Here is a 15195-nt window from a genome sequence, read left to right as displayed (position 1 = left end):
GGGGTGTTGGCCTACGGCTGGGGTCCCCAGAAGAGAAAGGGAGAGGTGGGAGGTGCTGGGTGAGGGGTGGGGACTGCGGGTGGAAGAAGGGGGCAACTTGGTCTTAAGTCCAAGACACTAACCACTTGTCTTCTTTCCCCCATCCCTCCCTGCCTGCCCCGTCCAATGGCCCTCCGTTCCCCACCCTCTCCTCTGTATTTTTCTGTCTGTCCGTTTGTCTGTCTGTATCTTGCACGCCCCACCCATCACCCGGCCTCCCGCAGGTCGAGCCTGCCAGCATCTTCTCCCACCTCCTTCCCCTTCCCCACCCCTTGCCCCCTCCATGGAGAGGAACAGACCCACTCTCTGCCCCGTCTAACCCAGGTCCCTCCCCGCCCCCCTTCCTCCCTCCTTTCCCCCGCCCCCTCCTCCCCCCAGGGGCGAGGGGGGCCTCCCTCCCTCTCCCCCCCTTCTCTCTCTCTCCGAGGGGGGGGGTCCCGGGGAGGGAGGGGGGTCCCCCGATCAGCATGTGGCTCCTGGCGCTGTGTCTGGTGGGGCTGGCGGGGGCTCAACGGGGGGGAGGGGGTCCCGGCGGCGGTGGTGGCAGCGCCCCGGGTGGCCCGGGCCTGGGCCTCGGCAGCCTCGGCGAGGAGCGCTTCCCAGTGGTGAACACGGCCTACGGGCGAGTCCGCGGCGTGCGGCGTGAGCTTAACAACGAGATCCTGGGCCCCGTGGTGCAGTTCTTGGGGGTGCCCTACGCCACGCCACCCCTGGGCGCCCGCCGCTTCCAGCCGCCTGAGGCGCCCGCCTCGTGGCCCGGCGTGCGCAACGCCACCAGCCTGCCGCCCGCCTGCCCGCAGAACCTGCACGGGGCGCTCCCCGCCATCATGCTGCCCGTGTGGTTCACCGACAACTTGGAGGCAGCTGCTACCTATGTGCAGAACCAGAGCGAGGACTGCCTCTACCTCAACCTCTACGTACCCACCGAGGACGGTAAGGGGGCGCGGGCACCAGACTGGGCACACCCACCTCCCCTCCGTGGACACAACCCACAAACGCACAGACAGACCTGCAGGCATCCAGAGCAGGGCTGGCCGGGAGCCGGGCCCTTGGGCTCCCCCCCACCCCCCGCCCCCGCAGCCTCTGAGTACCCCTGTGGAGCCTACCTGGCTAGAGTACCTGCAGCATCATCCCAGGAGCAGCGGGCAGACAGCTGCCCCCAGAAGTGCTTTGCACCCCTAGAGAGCCATGCCAGATGAAGGTGGCAGGCATCAAGCTAGGCCTACTCACCCAGTGCTCAAAGAGGCCCATGGAACTCGCTGCCCATGCTCAATGTGGACACTAAGGGGGATGAGGCAAGGGAGGTCTCTCTCCCCTGCACCCTGCTCATATGTGCGCTCTGCACCTTACTGGGTCTCCCACCACCAGGCCTGGGGCACTTTAGGGCCAATCACATCTCAAGGACAATGGAGACTCTTCCTGTCTCCCAGGCCAGCAGGGCAGGAGTCTGGCTTCTGACACATCATCGGCGCAGACTCCTTGCTGAGCTTGGTGCCCTTGGGCAGTGCCACTGTCTTTCCTACCTAGTCTAGCCCCTCTGTGTGCCCCTGTGGTACCCCTGGAGTTCCTTGCCAAGGGCCTCTCCAGCTGCTGCAGAATATGAGGGGTAGAGGAAGGGTGCTGTCTAGCTGCTGCTCTTGGTAATGAACTTCAGGTGTCTGCAGGGCAGCCCCTACTTGCCCCCTGCCCCAGCACACACTCCCTAGACTGTTCTTCCATCTGTCCACCTTCCACACACCAACTTCAATCAGAATGCCTTCCAGCCAACCACAAAGGCTGATCAGCAACAGCTGACACCGGCCACCCCACCAGACTATGTCCCTTCTGATACCTCATCCCCGCTACCCCAGCACTTCTGGAGCCCAGTCACCCCTGCAGCACTCCACATTACCCAAACAAATTCCCCCCAAATACTCTTGAGTCTCCATGACCGCACCTAGCCAGCCTCTGCCCCCAATGAGTGTGTCCCTCGTGGCACAATTTCTAGTACCTCTGCAGGGCAGATCCCTGCACTTCCTGTCCTGGGCGCCCACTGTGCACACAGATCTGTGCCCCTCCCCACATCCCTGGACACAGATCATGTACTCTGTACATACAGCTTCTTTTCACATAACCAGCGGACTGCTCACATCCCAGTCCCCAGCACCCGCAGCACTTCTTAAACACCATTTGCCACCTAGAGATCAGCTGCACTGCACCTCAGCTGGCAATAGCACCTGCCCACCCTGTGCACACTGCTCTGGATCAGGTGCTGCAACCCTTCACACCCTGCACCAGAATCTTCTAGAATCAATCATATGCTAACTCATGTGTCCCAATCCACCTCCATACCTCTCAAAAGGACTAGCCACCCTAAATCCCTCATACCAGCCACACCCTGTCCCTCGCCCTATCAGCCACACCTTCCACCCACCTGTAGACACACAAAGCACAGAGACTTCATCTAGTTGAATCTTGACCAAATCTCCAGAACTGCCATCCCCCAGACTGTGTACCCCAATACCTCCCCAATACATCAGGCTCCTCTGTGTGCCTTCCTATGTCCCAGAGACCTCCCTCCTGTCACTCAGCCTGGGACCTGCACACAGAGGACTGATTCTCCTCCTGACACAGCCCACCTGTGGACTCTGTTATTCCCAGCTTTCCCCTTGGTGGACATGGCCACCCAGGCCCAGTACATTGTCCACCACAGCAACACCTGCACATGATGGTGTGTTTGCATCATCCCTGCCCCCTTTCCACCCTGGCCCACACCTGCTGTATTTTTAACCATCGCTTTTTGCAGACCTGCCTGGGGCCTGACACATTCAGGTGATCTCACCAAGGTGTCACACCAGCTCTGGAAGCAGTTGACTCAGGCGCATGGGTATGCGCGTGCACATACACACATACACTTCATGATCTCAAGCACACACATGCCTGCTGACTTTATCCCCCTTCCTACCATCTCAAAAAGAAGAGGCCCTGTTTGGGGGTTTCTAGGGGGCCACCATCCGTGGAGGGAAAAGCTGAAGCTGACTGGATGGCTCCCTGCACCTGCTTCCTGGTGCACAATGTCCTCTCCGTGCCTTGTGGAATGAACTCCCAGCCAGAGGGGCAGGGGCTTTCTGGTAGGGGAGTGGAAGCGGGGCTGGGGGGCTCTGGTGGAAAGCTGGCCATTCGAGGAGGGAGGAAAGGAGGCTAAGGTAAGGCAGGCCTGGGGAGGGGAGTACAGAAAGAAGAGTTTGGAGTGGAGGGCAAGACCTGATTTACCCCTTTCCTCTGCTTTCCCCACACTGGGAAGACAGGGTGAGAGAAGCCAGGCCTGGCAGAACGAGTGGGACAGAAATGCTGGACCGAGGCTGGCTAGGCAGCTGGTGGGCAGCCCTCGCTGACCTACCCACAGCTTTCCTGCAGGGAGTGGAAGGTCTTCCCTGGGGCTATGAGGGGTGGGGTACCCCTCCTCCTGCCTTCTCCCCTCCCCAATGGTCCAGAAGGAGGCAGAGCTCCTAGGGCCGCAGCCCCTCCTCTCTGCAGCCTGGGTGGGGCAGCAGGCAGGTGCTTGGCTGGCCCTTGGCGGGGGGCCTTATTGGCAGGCGGCCTGTGAGGCCTTGGTCTTCTGGGACTACTCCCCACCCCACCCCACCCCACTCCCTCCCACCCTTCCCTAACACCGTTTCATTTCCAGCAAAATTAGCAAAATTATGGACAATCCGGGTCCTGCTCAGCAAAGCCAATCGGTCTTAAGACAGGCCTCAGCCCACTCCAGGCACCCCACCCCACCCCCAAAAACCTGCATTTTCTTTGGGGCATGACTTTTTCCGGGGAGGGGAACACAGTTTGGGTTGTAGAGAAAGAAGTTTTTCACTTTTCTTGGTTTCTTTTTCTTGCAAACAAATTTTGCTTTTTTTGGCTTATTTTTTCTGCCTCCCCCCACCTTCCCCTTTTCTGCTTTCTCTCCTCCCCTCCCCATCCACCACCTCCTCCGACCCCCCCCCCATCTTTCCCCACAAAATTGTCCTTTTTTTCTCTGTTTTGTGTTCCCGGTCTTAGGTCCGCTCACAAAAAAACGTGACGAGGCGACGCTCAATCCGCCAGACACAGGTAGATTTAAAAATCCCGCTACTGCATGTGATTGCTTTATGAGAGGACTTCCACGGCCCTGCCCCTCACTAAATGTCCCCCCCTGCAGCCCTCAAGGCCCCTCAGTTGCTCTCCCCCACTAAAATGAAAAAGAAAAGAAAAAGAAAAAAACTTGTAACAATTGAAAAAAAAAAAGTGTTCTGAAAACTTCAAACGGAATCTGAACAATGTTGGACCCAGTAGGTAACCAACTAAACATGGCAAAAGTCAGGTGGCAAAAGAAAAAAAAAATAAATTGGCATATGAAAAAAATTGGATCAGATGGTTAGAGTCGGAGAAATTTGGACTGTTTTGAAACCTGTGAATGGTAACATTTGAAAGATAATTTCAATCTGGAGCAAATCAACACTTGAAAGAGAATTTGAAAGTTGGCCGACTGACACAATAGAAACATCTGAAAGCTTCTACAGTTTCCAAAAAAAAAAAAAAAGAAAAAAGAAAAAAAAAAACCTGTGAGACAGAAAATTCCAGCATTTAAAGCCATTTACACAATCTGGCACTTTTTGAAAACAAGGCCCAATATCTTGAAGTTTCACCACAAAATTTTGGAACAAAAAAATGCAAAGAATTTTTTTCTTTTTTTTTCTTTTTTCCCCAAAAATGGATCTTTTTTTGTTTTTTGTTTTTTCTTTTCTTGTTGAAATGGCCCCCCTCCCAGAGAGCTTCTTGCTTTTTGGTTGTTATTTTTTTCTTTCTTTCTTTCTTCTTTCTTGATCCTGGTTTTTGTTGTTGGTTTTGAATTCTTGTTGTCCCAGCCCCTCTTCCTGCTCCTTCCCTTTCTGAGCCCCCTCCCCCCCAATACTGGGAAAAGGGTGGGGGGAGGGTGGGGAGCACCTTAGAGAGAGTCTAGCCAGAGACTTCTGGAAGGCCAGGGGAGGTTCTAAAGGGAGGGAAGAATGCCCTTCCCCTCCGTTAGGGGAGAGAGGAGGGGGCACTGCCATCTGGGGGCAGAGGGATGGGGAGCTGTGACCAGAAGTCAGGAGGGTGGCAGCTGCAGAGAAGGTCTAAGAGTCAAAGAGACAAGAAAGACAAGTCTTAGTGACCTGCAGGTTGACCATCCAGCCTTCCAGCAGGAAGAGGTTCCAGCAGTTTGAAGGGAATGGGACAGGTGTCAATGCCAGCGGTGGAGGCCCAGGGGTGCGTGGCAGGTGCTGAGGCAGAAGAAAGCCTGTGGGGTTGCAGGGACCCCATCCCCTGGCCCATGGGGGACGAAGAAAGGGAAGGGGATGATCACCTTGGGGACCCTGGAAGGTCCCTGCTGACTCCCACTCTTGCTGGGTATCATCCCTGAGTCCCAAAGGAACGTCTCAAGGGGCTGCAACATGGGACCATGACTAAAGGCACCTCCGGGAAATGGCAGTGGTAGGGTGGGGGTTGGGAGGTGGGTCCCAGATAGGACTGGCACTCAGGCTAGTTTGTGGGGTTCCAGTCTAGAGAACTGCACCTGGACTTCATTAAGCAGGCACTTTTCCCACCCTGCCTTCTCTTGCCACAGTAATTAGGCTGGGGTTGTCATGGTAACTGGGGAGGTGACCTAGAAAGGAATTAGGGCGGGGAGGAGACCAAGCCCCCAGGGACCCTAAAGGCCTGGCACCCCCTCACCCACAGACCAGGGTGCCATGTGGTGCTCAGGCCCAAGGCCCAAGTCTGAGGCCAAGCCAGGGACCTCCCAGCATCTCTAGCTCCAACCCTAGGGAGCCTGCTTTTCCTTTAGCAGGAAGGAGATTTGTTGTGTGTGAGAAAGGTGCTGGTGGGGGGAGGGTCCTTGGATCCAGCAGACGCCCTGGAGGAGGGCCCCCCTCCTGCCCTTGACCTCTATTGGGCTTCTTAAAAGATCTATTCAGCATCATGAGCCGTGCTGTGGGGACAGACCCAGGGCGGGGCAGGGAGGGGCCGTCCACCAAGGCTAGCTGTGGAAGGGGTGAGGGGAATCTGGTCTTGCCCCCTCCACACCCCTGCCACCAGGGAAGATAGTGATATGTCCCCTGAGCTCCAGGCGTGTGGTCCTTGGTAGGCCTGGGAGCTAGACAGTGGAGTGCTGTTTCTGGGCTGACTGTGTTCTTGTCCCCGATCCCCTGGCCCACCCGTTCCCTCCTTGCCTTGATGCACAGATATCCGGGACTCAGGCAAGAAGCCAGTGATGTTGTTCCTGCATGGCGGCTCCTACATGGAGGGCACTGGCAACATGTTCGACGGCTCAGTCCTGGCTGCCTACGGCAACGTCATTGTCGCCACACTCAACTACCGGCTGGGGGTGCTTGGTGAGGGCGGGCCGCCTACCCTGGAGTGGGGGGTGTGGATGGGCAGGGTTCCTCATCATCCAGCAGAATGGCTTTCTGGGCAAGGCTGAGCTGCCCAGAAAGGAGTAATGGGGTTGTTCTGTGACATCTCCAGATGGACCCTGTTTCTCTTCTCCAACCCCAGGTTTTCTCAGCACCGGGGACCAGGCTGCAAAAGGCAACTATGGACTCCTGGACCAGATCCAGGCCCTGCGCTGGCTCAGTGAAAATATCGCCCACTTTGGGGGTGACCCCGAGCGTATCACCATCTTTGGATCCGGAGCAGGGGCCTCCTGCGTCAACCTTCTGATCCTCTCCCATCATTCGGAAGGTATCAACAGCTGCTCCCTGACTGCCCCCCACACCCCCTTCTCCCTGTCCACTCCCCCTCCCACCATGGCTGATGCTCATAGCCCAGTCTGAAGTCTTCCTATTTCCCCTCGCCGCCCCACCCCCAGGGCTGTTCCAGAAGGCCATCGCCCAGAGTGGCACCGCCATTTCCAGCTGGTCTGTCAACTACCAGCCGCTCAAGTACACGCGGCTGCTGGCAGCCAAGGTGGGCTGTGACCGTGAGGACAGCGCTGAGGCCGTGGAGTGTCTGCGCCGGAAGCCCTCCCGGGAGCTGGTGGACCAGGATGTGCAGCCTGCCCGGTATGGGGCCGGGAGGGTGCTGGGTCCAGGCAGTCACTCCCCTTGCTGGTTCCAAGGGGGTCCAGGGAAGAGGTGTGGACCTCAGGAGGACCTTGCTGCTGGCCCCTGGGAAGCCTGCCCTCGGCAAAGGTACCTGAGATAGAGCAACTGGGCATGGTAGGGGTGGGGGGTTGTAAAATGCTTTAAAAGACTCCCCAAAGAGGCGCAGGGTCTGGCAAGCAGAGGGAGGCACCTGCCTGTGGAGTCCATCAGCCACGGGTAGAGAGGAGGCCAATGAACAGCTTGGTGAGAGCACATGTTCCCCTTTTCCAGCTACCACATTGCCTTTGGGCCCGTGGTGGATGGCGACGTGGTCCCTGATGACCCCGAGATCCTCATGCAACAGGGGGAGTTCCTCAACTATGACATGCTCATCGGTGTCAACCAGGGAGAAGGCCTCAAGTTTGTGGAAGACTCAGCAGAGAGTGAGGACGGCGTGTCTGCCAGCGCTTTCGATTTCACCGTCTCCAACTTCGTGGACAATTTGTATGGTTACCCAGAGGGCAAAGATGTGCTACGGGAGACCATCAAGTTCATGTACACGGACTGGGCCGACCGGGACAATGGCGAGATGCGGCGGAAGACTCTGCTGGCGCTCTTTACTGACCACCAGTGGGTGGCCCCGGCCGTGGCCACAGCCAAGCTGCACGCCGATTACCAGTCCCCTGTCTACTTTTACACTTTCTATCACCACTGCCAGGCCGAGGGCCGGCCTGAGTGGGCGGACGCGGCGCATGGGGACGAGCTCCCCTATGTCTTCGGTGTACCCATGGTGGGCGCCACTGACCTCTTCCCCTGCAACTTCTCTAAGAATGACGTCATGCTCAGCGCCGTGGTCATGACCTACTGGACCAACTTTGCCAAGACCGGGTGAGGGCCACAGGTGCCAGGCGGGATACTCTCTGTCCAGCCTCAGCTGGTTCCCTCTCCTGCTTCCCACCCCCGACTTCCTCCTCCACTGGGCCATCACTCATGACGCTTGCTCTCGCCTTCCCTTCTCGCTCAGACACCTGCTGAATGGCCTTTCCTATGGCAGGCGCTGAGCTGAGTGTGGGAGTTTTGGCAGAGTCAGACTGAGGAGCTGAGCACCATTCTGAGGGTGGGCTGGCTCGGGGACTTCGACTTAATGTCCATTATTCATTCCCACCTGACTGCTGCCCATCTCACTGCTCCTGTGTGTGTATGCGCTGGTGCATATGTGTGTCTAAGGAGGCTCAATGGTAGCGTCTGCCTCTCTCTCTCTGCTCCTGCACCTGTTCATTTGCTGCTGTCTGGCTGCTGGCAGGTGTTGCTCTGGGCTCTCTCTCCACCCCAGGCTGTATCCGCTGCATCTCTGTCTTGCTCCGTCTCAGCTCTCTGTGTCTTTCTTGGCTGTCTCCATCCCAGTTTCTTCACATTCATCTCAGACTGTCCTTTCTCCAGTTTGTCTCTGGCTTTCCTGCTATCTCTCTGAGTTTCTCCCTCTACGTATCCCCCCAACACCCTGCGTTCTCACTTCTTCTTACCCTGCCCTCTCCTGTGCCCACAGAGACCCCAACCAGCCGGTGCCCCAGGACACCAAGTTCATCCACACCAAGCCTAACCGCTTTGAGGAGGTGGTGTGGAGCAAGTTCAATAGCAAGGAGAAGCAGTACCTGCACATCGGCTTGAAGCCCCGTGTGCGTGACAACTACCGAGCCAACAAGGTGGCCTTCTGGTTGGAGCTTGTGCCCCACCTGCACAACCTGCACACGGAGCTCTTCACCACCACCACGCGCCTGCCTCCCTATGCCACGCGCTGGCCACCCCGGCCACCCAACGGTGCCCCAGGCACACGCCGGCCCCCGCCACCTGCCACCCTGCCACCAGAGCCGGAGCCCGAGCCAGGCCCCAGGGCTTACGACCGCTTCCCTGGGGACTCCCGGGACTACTCTACCGAGCTCAGTGTTACCGTGGCCGTGGGCGCCTCGCTCCTGTTTCTCAACATCCTTGCCTTTGCCGCCCTCTACTACAAGCGGGACCGGCGACAGGAGCTGCGGTGCCGGCGGCTTAGCCCGCCTGGGGGCTCCGGATCCGGAGTGCCTGGCGGGGGCTCCTTGCTCCCCGCTGCCGGCCGGGAGCTGCCCCCGGAGGAGGAGCTGGTGTCACTGCAGCTCAAGCGAGGTGGCGGTGTCGGGGCGGACCCTGCTGAGGCTCTGCGCCCCGCCTGCCCGCCTGACTACACCCTAGCCCTGCGCCGGGCACCGGACGATGTGCCTCTCCTGGCCCCCGGGGCCCTGACCCTGCTGCCCAGTGGCCTGGGGCCACCCCCACCCCCGCCACCCCCTTCCCTCCACCCCTTTGGGCCCTTCCCGCCACCTCCCCCCACCGCTACCAGCCACAACAACACGCTACCCCACCCCCATTCCACGACTCGGGTATAGGGGGCGGCTTGGGGAGGTCCTCCCCTCCCCAGCTCTCCCCAGCCCAGCCCAGGCCACCCCCAAAGGCAGGGAGAAGGACTTGGCTCCAGGCCCCGCCGCCTACGGAGCCGTCCTGCGTCGCCGCGCCGTGGAGCAGCATGGAGGTGGACGCAGCAGCATCTCTCGTGGATGCGTTTTTCCCACGCTGAGAGGCCCAAACTCCTCCCTGGATCTGGGCCTTAGAACACCTGAGAGGGGGGTCATGTCCCCCTCCTCCAAAGGGACGCCAGTCTTGGGTGCCTAGAAACGTGGAGGCGTCTCACGAGGTGGGCGTTTTCCCATGTGCAGGGTGAGGTTTTTTGTGCCGCCCTGGACACATGTTGGCCCCCCTCAAGGAACCCCCGCGGGGATTTGTACCCCCAGAATCTCGATCCCACATGCCTTGTCCCATCTCTTCCCATCCCACCCAGCTCTTCCACCCCAGCCCCTGGAAACCCTTGGAAGTGATGTGTTCACACGCGGTGACCCTGGAAGCCACCAGCCAACACAGGGTGGTACCTGGGAAGCATCGAGGAAATTACAGTCCACCCCAGCCCCCAGCAAAGCATGATTCTCTCCTCCCCCTCCCCAACGCCGTGGCACAAGTCAGAAGCAGCCTGTTCTCTCCTGGGGAGGCCCTGACTATGGGCAGTGGACAGACACATCTGCTGGGCTGGGGGGGCAGAGGCGGAAGAGAGGGGGAGCCCTAGGCCACCCAGCACAGGACCTCTCAGAAAATCAGTTACCCCCACCCCCACCCCAGGCCAGTCTGAGACACAGTGGAAACATGTTCTTGCATGCGGATGTGTGTTCTCCCAGGCAGAGGGTCCCCGCTCTCCCCAGCACCGCCCTGCCTTCCCCCCCCACCCCACCCGCTCCTCACACTTGATCCTTCCTCACACTGCAGGTGGAGCAAACTTCAAATTGGGGTTTAGGGACTGGGAGGGACAAGTGGACAGACCCTGAGGGAAGCCTCAGGCTCTCCTTTCTGGGGAGATGTGAACTGGGGCGGTGGTGATGGGGTGCGTAGCCTGGGCCACACCCAAGGCTGTTCGTGGTTGTGCATGTTTGACCAGAGCCCTGCTTTGGGAGCTGAAGGCTCCTCTTGTGCCAAACTATGGAGGTGGGCTGAAGGAAATAAGACTCCCCCCCAAGATGTGCCAAGGACCTGCTAAAATCCCTGAACTGAATCAGAAGGTGGGGTATAGCAGCTAAGGGGGCATCCACCTGTGTCTCTTTCCCCCCACCCTGAGTCATCCCTCCCTCTACCTCCCCTCCTCTTGCTGCAACTCTGCTTAGCCCTCTCCCTGTCCCCCAACCCCATCTCCTGCCTCTCAGCAGACCACCCCCTTCTGTGACCTGCCCCCTGCCTCGGATGCCCCCAGGGCTGAAGGAACGGAGCCAGAGAGGCGGCCTGGCCTGGCTGGGCAGAGAATGAGGTCAGCTGCTCAGAGAACAGATGGAAGGGGTTGTTGGGGCCGGGCCTGGGGCAGACACCAGCAGGAAGAAGGTGAAAGGAAATGAGTGAGCTACCAGCCTGAGGGCCTTGAGGTGGCACCTCTGGAGAAAGGAAGGGGTTACAGAAGGGTTAAAGAAACATTACAGCAGGGAGACAACTCTGCTGCCAGCTCCTGAGATGTTTGTGCCAAACCGGAGGAGGGGGCAGGCGCTGCGTCCCACTGACACCCCACTCCAGAGTCCCTGCTCTTGAGTCCCCCAGAACTTAGCCTTTGACTGTCTCTTCCCCTCCCAGCCCCACCCATGGGAACCTAGTTTTTTTCTCCCCCTGTCCCTTGCCTGGCCTAGCTGTTCTCTAAGCAGCCAAGCCCTCCCAATGCTAGTGACCTGGGCCCTGACCCCTGTAGACAGATGCCTCAGCATCGGGGGGGCCTGGGAGGGGGGCTGGGGGAACCCACGATTCAGCCACGGACTCCAAATCCCAGCCCCTCTCCCCGAGAACAACCTCCCCTGGCCCCGTCGACAAACCCCCTGCCCCCGATTCCCTACCCCCACCCCTTTGCGGCTCTGTACACATTTTTAAACCTGGCAAAAGATGAAGAGAATATTGTAAATATAAAAAGTTTAACTGTTGGTTATGCCTGCTGTGATGCCGATGGGGGGTGGAGTGTCTTGGAGAAGGGACTGATGAGGGAAGAGGGGTGTCAGCATCCCCAGCTCTTCCTTTTGAGCAAGTTCTGAGATCAGAGAGGGAGGGGTGGTGGGTGTTGGGATGGGGTTGCTATAGCAATGGGACTGTCTGCAGAGTAAAGGTCAGGGCAGACTGAAGTCACGGTGGCAATACTAAATGGAGGGGCAGGGATGGGTGGGCAGGCACACCCAGGCCAGAGGACCTATATGTGGGTTGTTTGGTGAGGCCTGGGCCATTGCAGCCACAGGCCCTGGACACATTGTGAGAGCTTAGCCCTAGGGCAATTGTGACTCACCTCTTCCCACTGCCCTCCCTGTCAGGAGACTCCAGATCAGGCGGGCAGGCTGGTGGACCCCGTGGGCACAGTGGGCTGGGCCTAAGGGCCCCGGTGGCCCTGGGAACAGCCATGGCCATGGCTCAGCGCCCACGGCCTGGGTGGGCCTCCTATCACTACTACCCTGCCTACCACCAGCACAACAACAACTGCCAGGACGTGGGCAACTCCATCCTTTTGCTCTTGGGCCTTATCATCTGCATCAACATTGGCATCAACATGGTGACCTTGGTCAGGGCAAGGCCAAGCAGGATGACAGACAATGCTGGGGGGAGGAGGGAGAATGGCTGGGACCTGGGGGGCCATCTTTCCTGGGAGGAGGGGGTCACTGTGTTCTCCCCTACCTAGCTCTGGAGCCGATTCCGAGTCATCTTATCCCGAGTCTTCTGTGCCTTCTGTGAGAAAGGTAAGCAGAAAGAGGGGACAGGAAGCAGACCTAGCTGTGGCCAAGGCCGGCCTCTTTCCCTTCTGGCTTCCCTCTGACCCCAGACCTGCAGCTGGGTGGCTTCCATCTCTCAACTCTGCCTCCCCTCCCACCCTGTGAAAGCCAGCCTCCACCAGCCTCTTTGTCACTCCACAGAAGCCCCTAAACCAGCCCCGCCGCCTGAGAAGCAGACCCAGTCCCTTAAGAAGCAGTGCATCCCTGAAGTCCGCCTGCGATGTACCATGGACCCTGTGAAGATGACCGTGACCCCTCCGCCTGTCCGCCGCCATCGCCACCGAGGCTCTCTATCACAGCGGGCGCAGCGTCCCATCGTTTGGGCCCCTGACACGGATGACGATGAGAAACCCTCCCCTCAGCACCCAGCAGTCTGCGCCCACCACTGTGACGGCCCCAAGAACTGGGAAACTTGCCAATCTGTACAAGGGATCTGGGCTCCCTGGATGCAAGATACCCTGGAGCCAACCCCCACCACCATCCGCTTCCAGTCCAACGTGGAGGGAAGGCCCAACAAGACGGACTTCCATTCAGAACTGGGCCTGGAGGCCTACGTGTACCCCGTCAACCCCCCGCCTCCCAGTCCCGAGGCCCCGTGCCATAAGAACACTGGGGGAGCAGGGGCCGTGGCCGAGACTGAGCCTGCTCAGTGTCAGCCCCAGCCAGCCCTGCCACCCGTCCTGGGCCCAGCTATCGTCCCCGAATTTCCCCGGCGCCGCTCCTCAGTCCGAATAGTTTATGATGCCCGGGATGTGAGGCGGAGGCTTCGGGAACTGACACGGGAGGTGGAGGCCCTGTCCCGCTGTTACCCCATAGCCTCCGGATCTAGCACTGCTGAGGGGACAAGTAAAGATTGGGTGTATCGTTCCCTGGCTGGCAGGTGAATTGGGGATAAAAATAAACAGGAGACAGGTGACTGTGGTAGTGGTGTGGGGTGGGGGGTGGGTGGCATCTAGAGCCCTGGTTGCTAAGAAAATGACTTCCCTAGCAACAGACCTAGAGGGCCCCTGAGGACCCTCATCAATCTCTTGGCTTTGCAAGGCCTGTCCTCGGTTCTGTCACAGGCCCTTCTTGGTACCAAGCTTCCCACCTATCTTGGCCCTTTTATGTGTTCCCTCCTCTGGCCCCGGATCCCTGGGCCCCAGAGAAGAGATCCCATCCCCATGGCCCTTGCTCCTCAGAGGCCTGGCTCTTGGGGACTAGGGGTTTGCTTTTACCTGGAGCTTCCTACCCTCAGGTAGGCATGGAATTATGGGGGACACCCAAGGAAATATAGGGGACACTCAAGGACTGCTTCACCATAACATCACAAGCACTCTGTGACCTCTGATCAATCCACCCTGTCACAAAGAGTGCGGTTCAGGGAGGCTGAAGGACTTGCTCATGGTTATAAAGACATCAAGGGTCAAAGTCAAGAACATCGACACGCCATGCCCTTGCTCCTTCAGTTAAATATCTGTTGCCAGCAAGTCAGCTTGGCCCACCAGACTGCCCCACCTTCCTCAATCCCACTGGGCAGTAGGGGCTCCCATGCCTCTTCCCTTCCTAGATGGCTAGGGTTCCATGTGGACGTGCCACACACACACACACACACACACAGTGAAGGGAACTGGCCTCTACCTTCCACACCAGGCAAATCCCGGAATGTGAGCCTGCAGACTTGGTGTGACTTGCCCTCTTCTCTGCAAACTTACATTCAGCTAGCATTATTGCTCATTCTAAGCTGATTCTGTCCAGTGGGTTTTTGAGGAGTCCTCCAAAAGTTCATATCAATGCAGGAATAGGTGCTGTGGTACAGAGGGTTAAGTCACCATACACAACACTGGCATCCCATTTGGGTGTTGTTTTAAGTCCTGACTGCTCCACTCTGATTCAGCTATCTACTAATGTGCCTGGGGAAGCAGTGGAGGATGGCCCAAGTGCTTGGGCCCCTGCACCTTTGCGGTAGACCCAGAAGAAACTCCTGACTCCGGGTTTCTGATCGGTCCAGCCCCAGCCACTGTGGACATTTGGGGGAGAGAATCAGCGGATGGAAGATCTCTCTCTATAACTCTGCCTTTAAAATCTTAAAAGTTTCATGGAAAAGCATTATTATGAAAAAAAACTACATGGATTTCAAAAGTATTTTTAAATCTTTTTTTTTTTTTTAAATTGGAAAGTCATATTTACAGAGAGAGATCTTGTATCCTCTGGTTCATTTCCCAAGTGGCTGCAGTGGCTAGAGCTGAGCACAGCTGAGCCAAGCCAGGAGCCAGGAGCAGCTTCCGGCTCTCCCACACAGGTGCAGGGTCCCAAGGCTTTGGCCCCATCCTCTACTGCTTCCCCAGGCCACAAGCAGGGAGCTGGATGGGAAGTGGAGCAGCTGGGATACAAATCAGTGCCCAGATGGTACGCTGGCACATGCAAGGCCAGGACTTTAGCCAATAGGCTACCATGCTGGGTCCCCCAAAAATATTTAACAAAATAAACTTTCAGTTCTCTTCCCTACATGCACTTTGAAGCCCTGCTGTGCTGGAGAGTTTGGTGGCAACCACTCACTGGTTCTTCTGCTGAATGGACCACTATGCAAACATAGGATGGTGCCCCACCCCTGCTGCTCTCCCTCTGCAACCCCCTGCGAGCAGTGGAGTGCAGGAGAGCTGCTCCCTCTGCATTGTGACTCTCCCTACTTTGCCTCATTGTGACCTGGCTCTCTCACCTGCTGGGAGATGACTCCAGGTACT

The 15195-nt window shown here is 58.1% G+C and overlaps 2 protein-coding genes across 2 annotated transcripts; both read left to right on the top strand.

Moving 5' to 3' along the window:
- Positions 1-441: 441 nt before the first annotated feature.
- Positions 442-9762, top strand: NLGN2 (neuroligin 2). The gene is made up of 7 exons (XM_041000924.1): positions 442-972; positions 4072-4122; positions 6273-6422; positions 6586-6771; positions 6899-7091; positions 7404-8000; positions 8659-9762. Exons 1-7 carry the CDS (start codon positions 507-509, stop codon positions 9530-9532), a joined length of 2517 nt encoding a protein of 838 aa, XP_040856858.1. The 5' UTR covers positions 442-506; the 3' UTR covers positions 9533-9762.
- A 2343-nt stretch (positions 9763-12105) lies between these two features.
- On the top strand, positions 12106-13356 carry SPEM1 (spermatid maturation 1). Its single transcript, XM_041000354.1, has 3 exons — positions 12106-12264; positions 12382-12439; positions 12614-13356. Exons 1-3 carry the CDS (start codon positions 12106-12108, stop codon positions 13354-13356), a joined length of 960 nt encoding a protein of 319 aa, XP_040856288.1.
- The last annotated feature ends 1839 nt before the right edge of the window (positions 13357-15195 follow it).

The sequence above is a fragment of the Ochotona curzoniae genome, unplaced genomic scaffold, assembly GCF_017591425.1.
Source record: "Ochotona curzoniae isolate NIBS_2020 unplaced genomic scaffold, NIBS_Ocur_1.0 scaffold_2453, whole genome shotgun sequence".
In the NCBI taxonomy this organism is placed as follows: Eukaryota; Metazoa; Chordata; class Mammalia; order Lagomorpha; family Ochotonidae; genus Ochotona; species Ochotona curzoniae.
The sequence above is the reverse complement of the archived record's forward strand: the minus strand, read 5'-3'. Positions and strand labels throughout refer to the sequence as shown.

Coding starts and splice junctions, on each gene's coding strand:
- NLGN2 (XM_041000924.1), top strand. CDS start 507: ATGTGGCTCCTGGCGCTGTGTCTGGTGGGGCTGGCGGGGGCTCAACGG. Junction 6,423..6,585: donor CTACCGGCTGGGGGTGCTTG/GTGAGGGCGGGC, acceptor CTCCAACCCCAG/GTTTTCTCAGCACCGGGGAC. Junction 6,772..6,898: donor CCTCTCCCATCATTCGGAAG/GTATCAACAGCT, acceptor CCCCACCCCCAG/GGCTGTTCCAGAAGGCCATC.
- SPEM1 (XM_041000354.1), top strand. CDS start 12,106: ATGGCCATGGCTCAGCGCCCACGGCCTGGGTGGGCCTCCTATCACTAC. Junction 12,265..12,381: donor GCATCAACATGGTGACCTTG/GTCAGGGCAAGG, acceptor TCCCCTACCTAG/CTCTGGAGCCGATTCCGAGT. Junction 12,440..12,613: donor CTGTGCCTTCTGTGAGAAAG/GTAAGCAGAAAG, acceptor GTCACTCCACAG/AAGCCCCTAAACCAGCCCCG.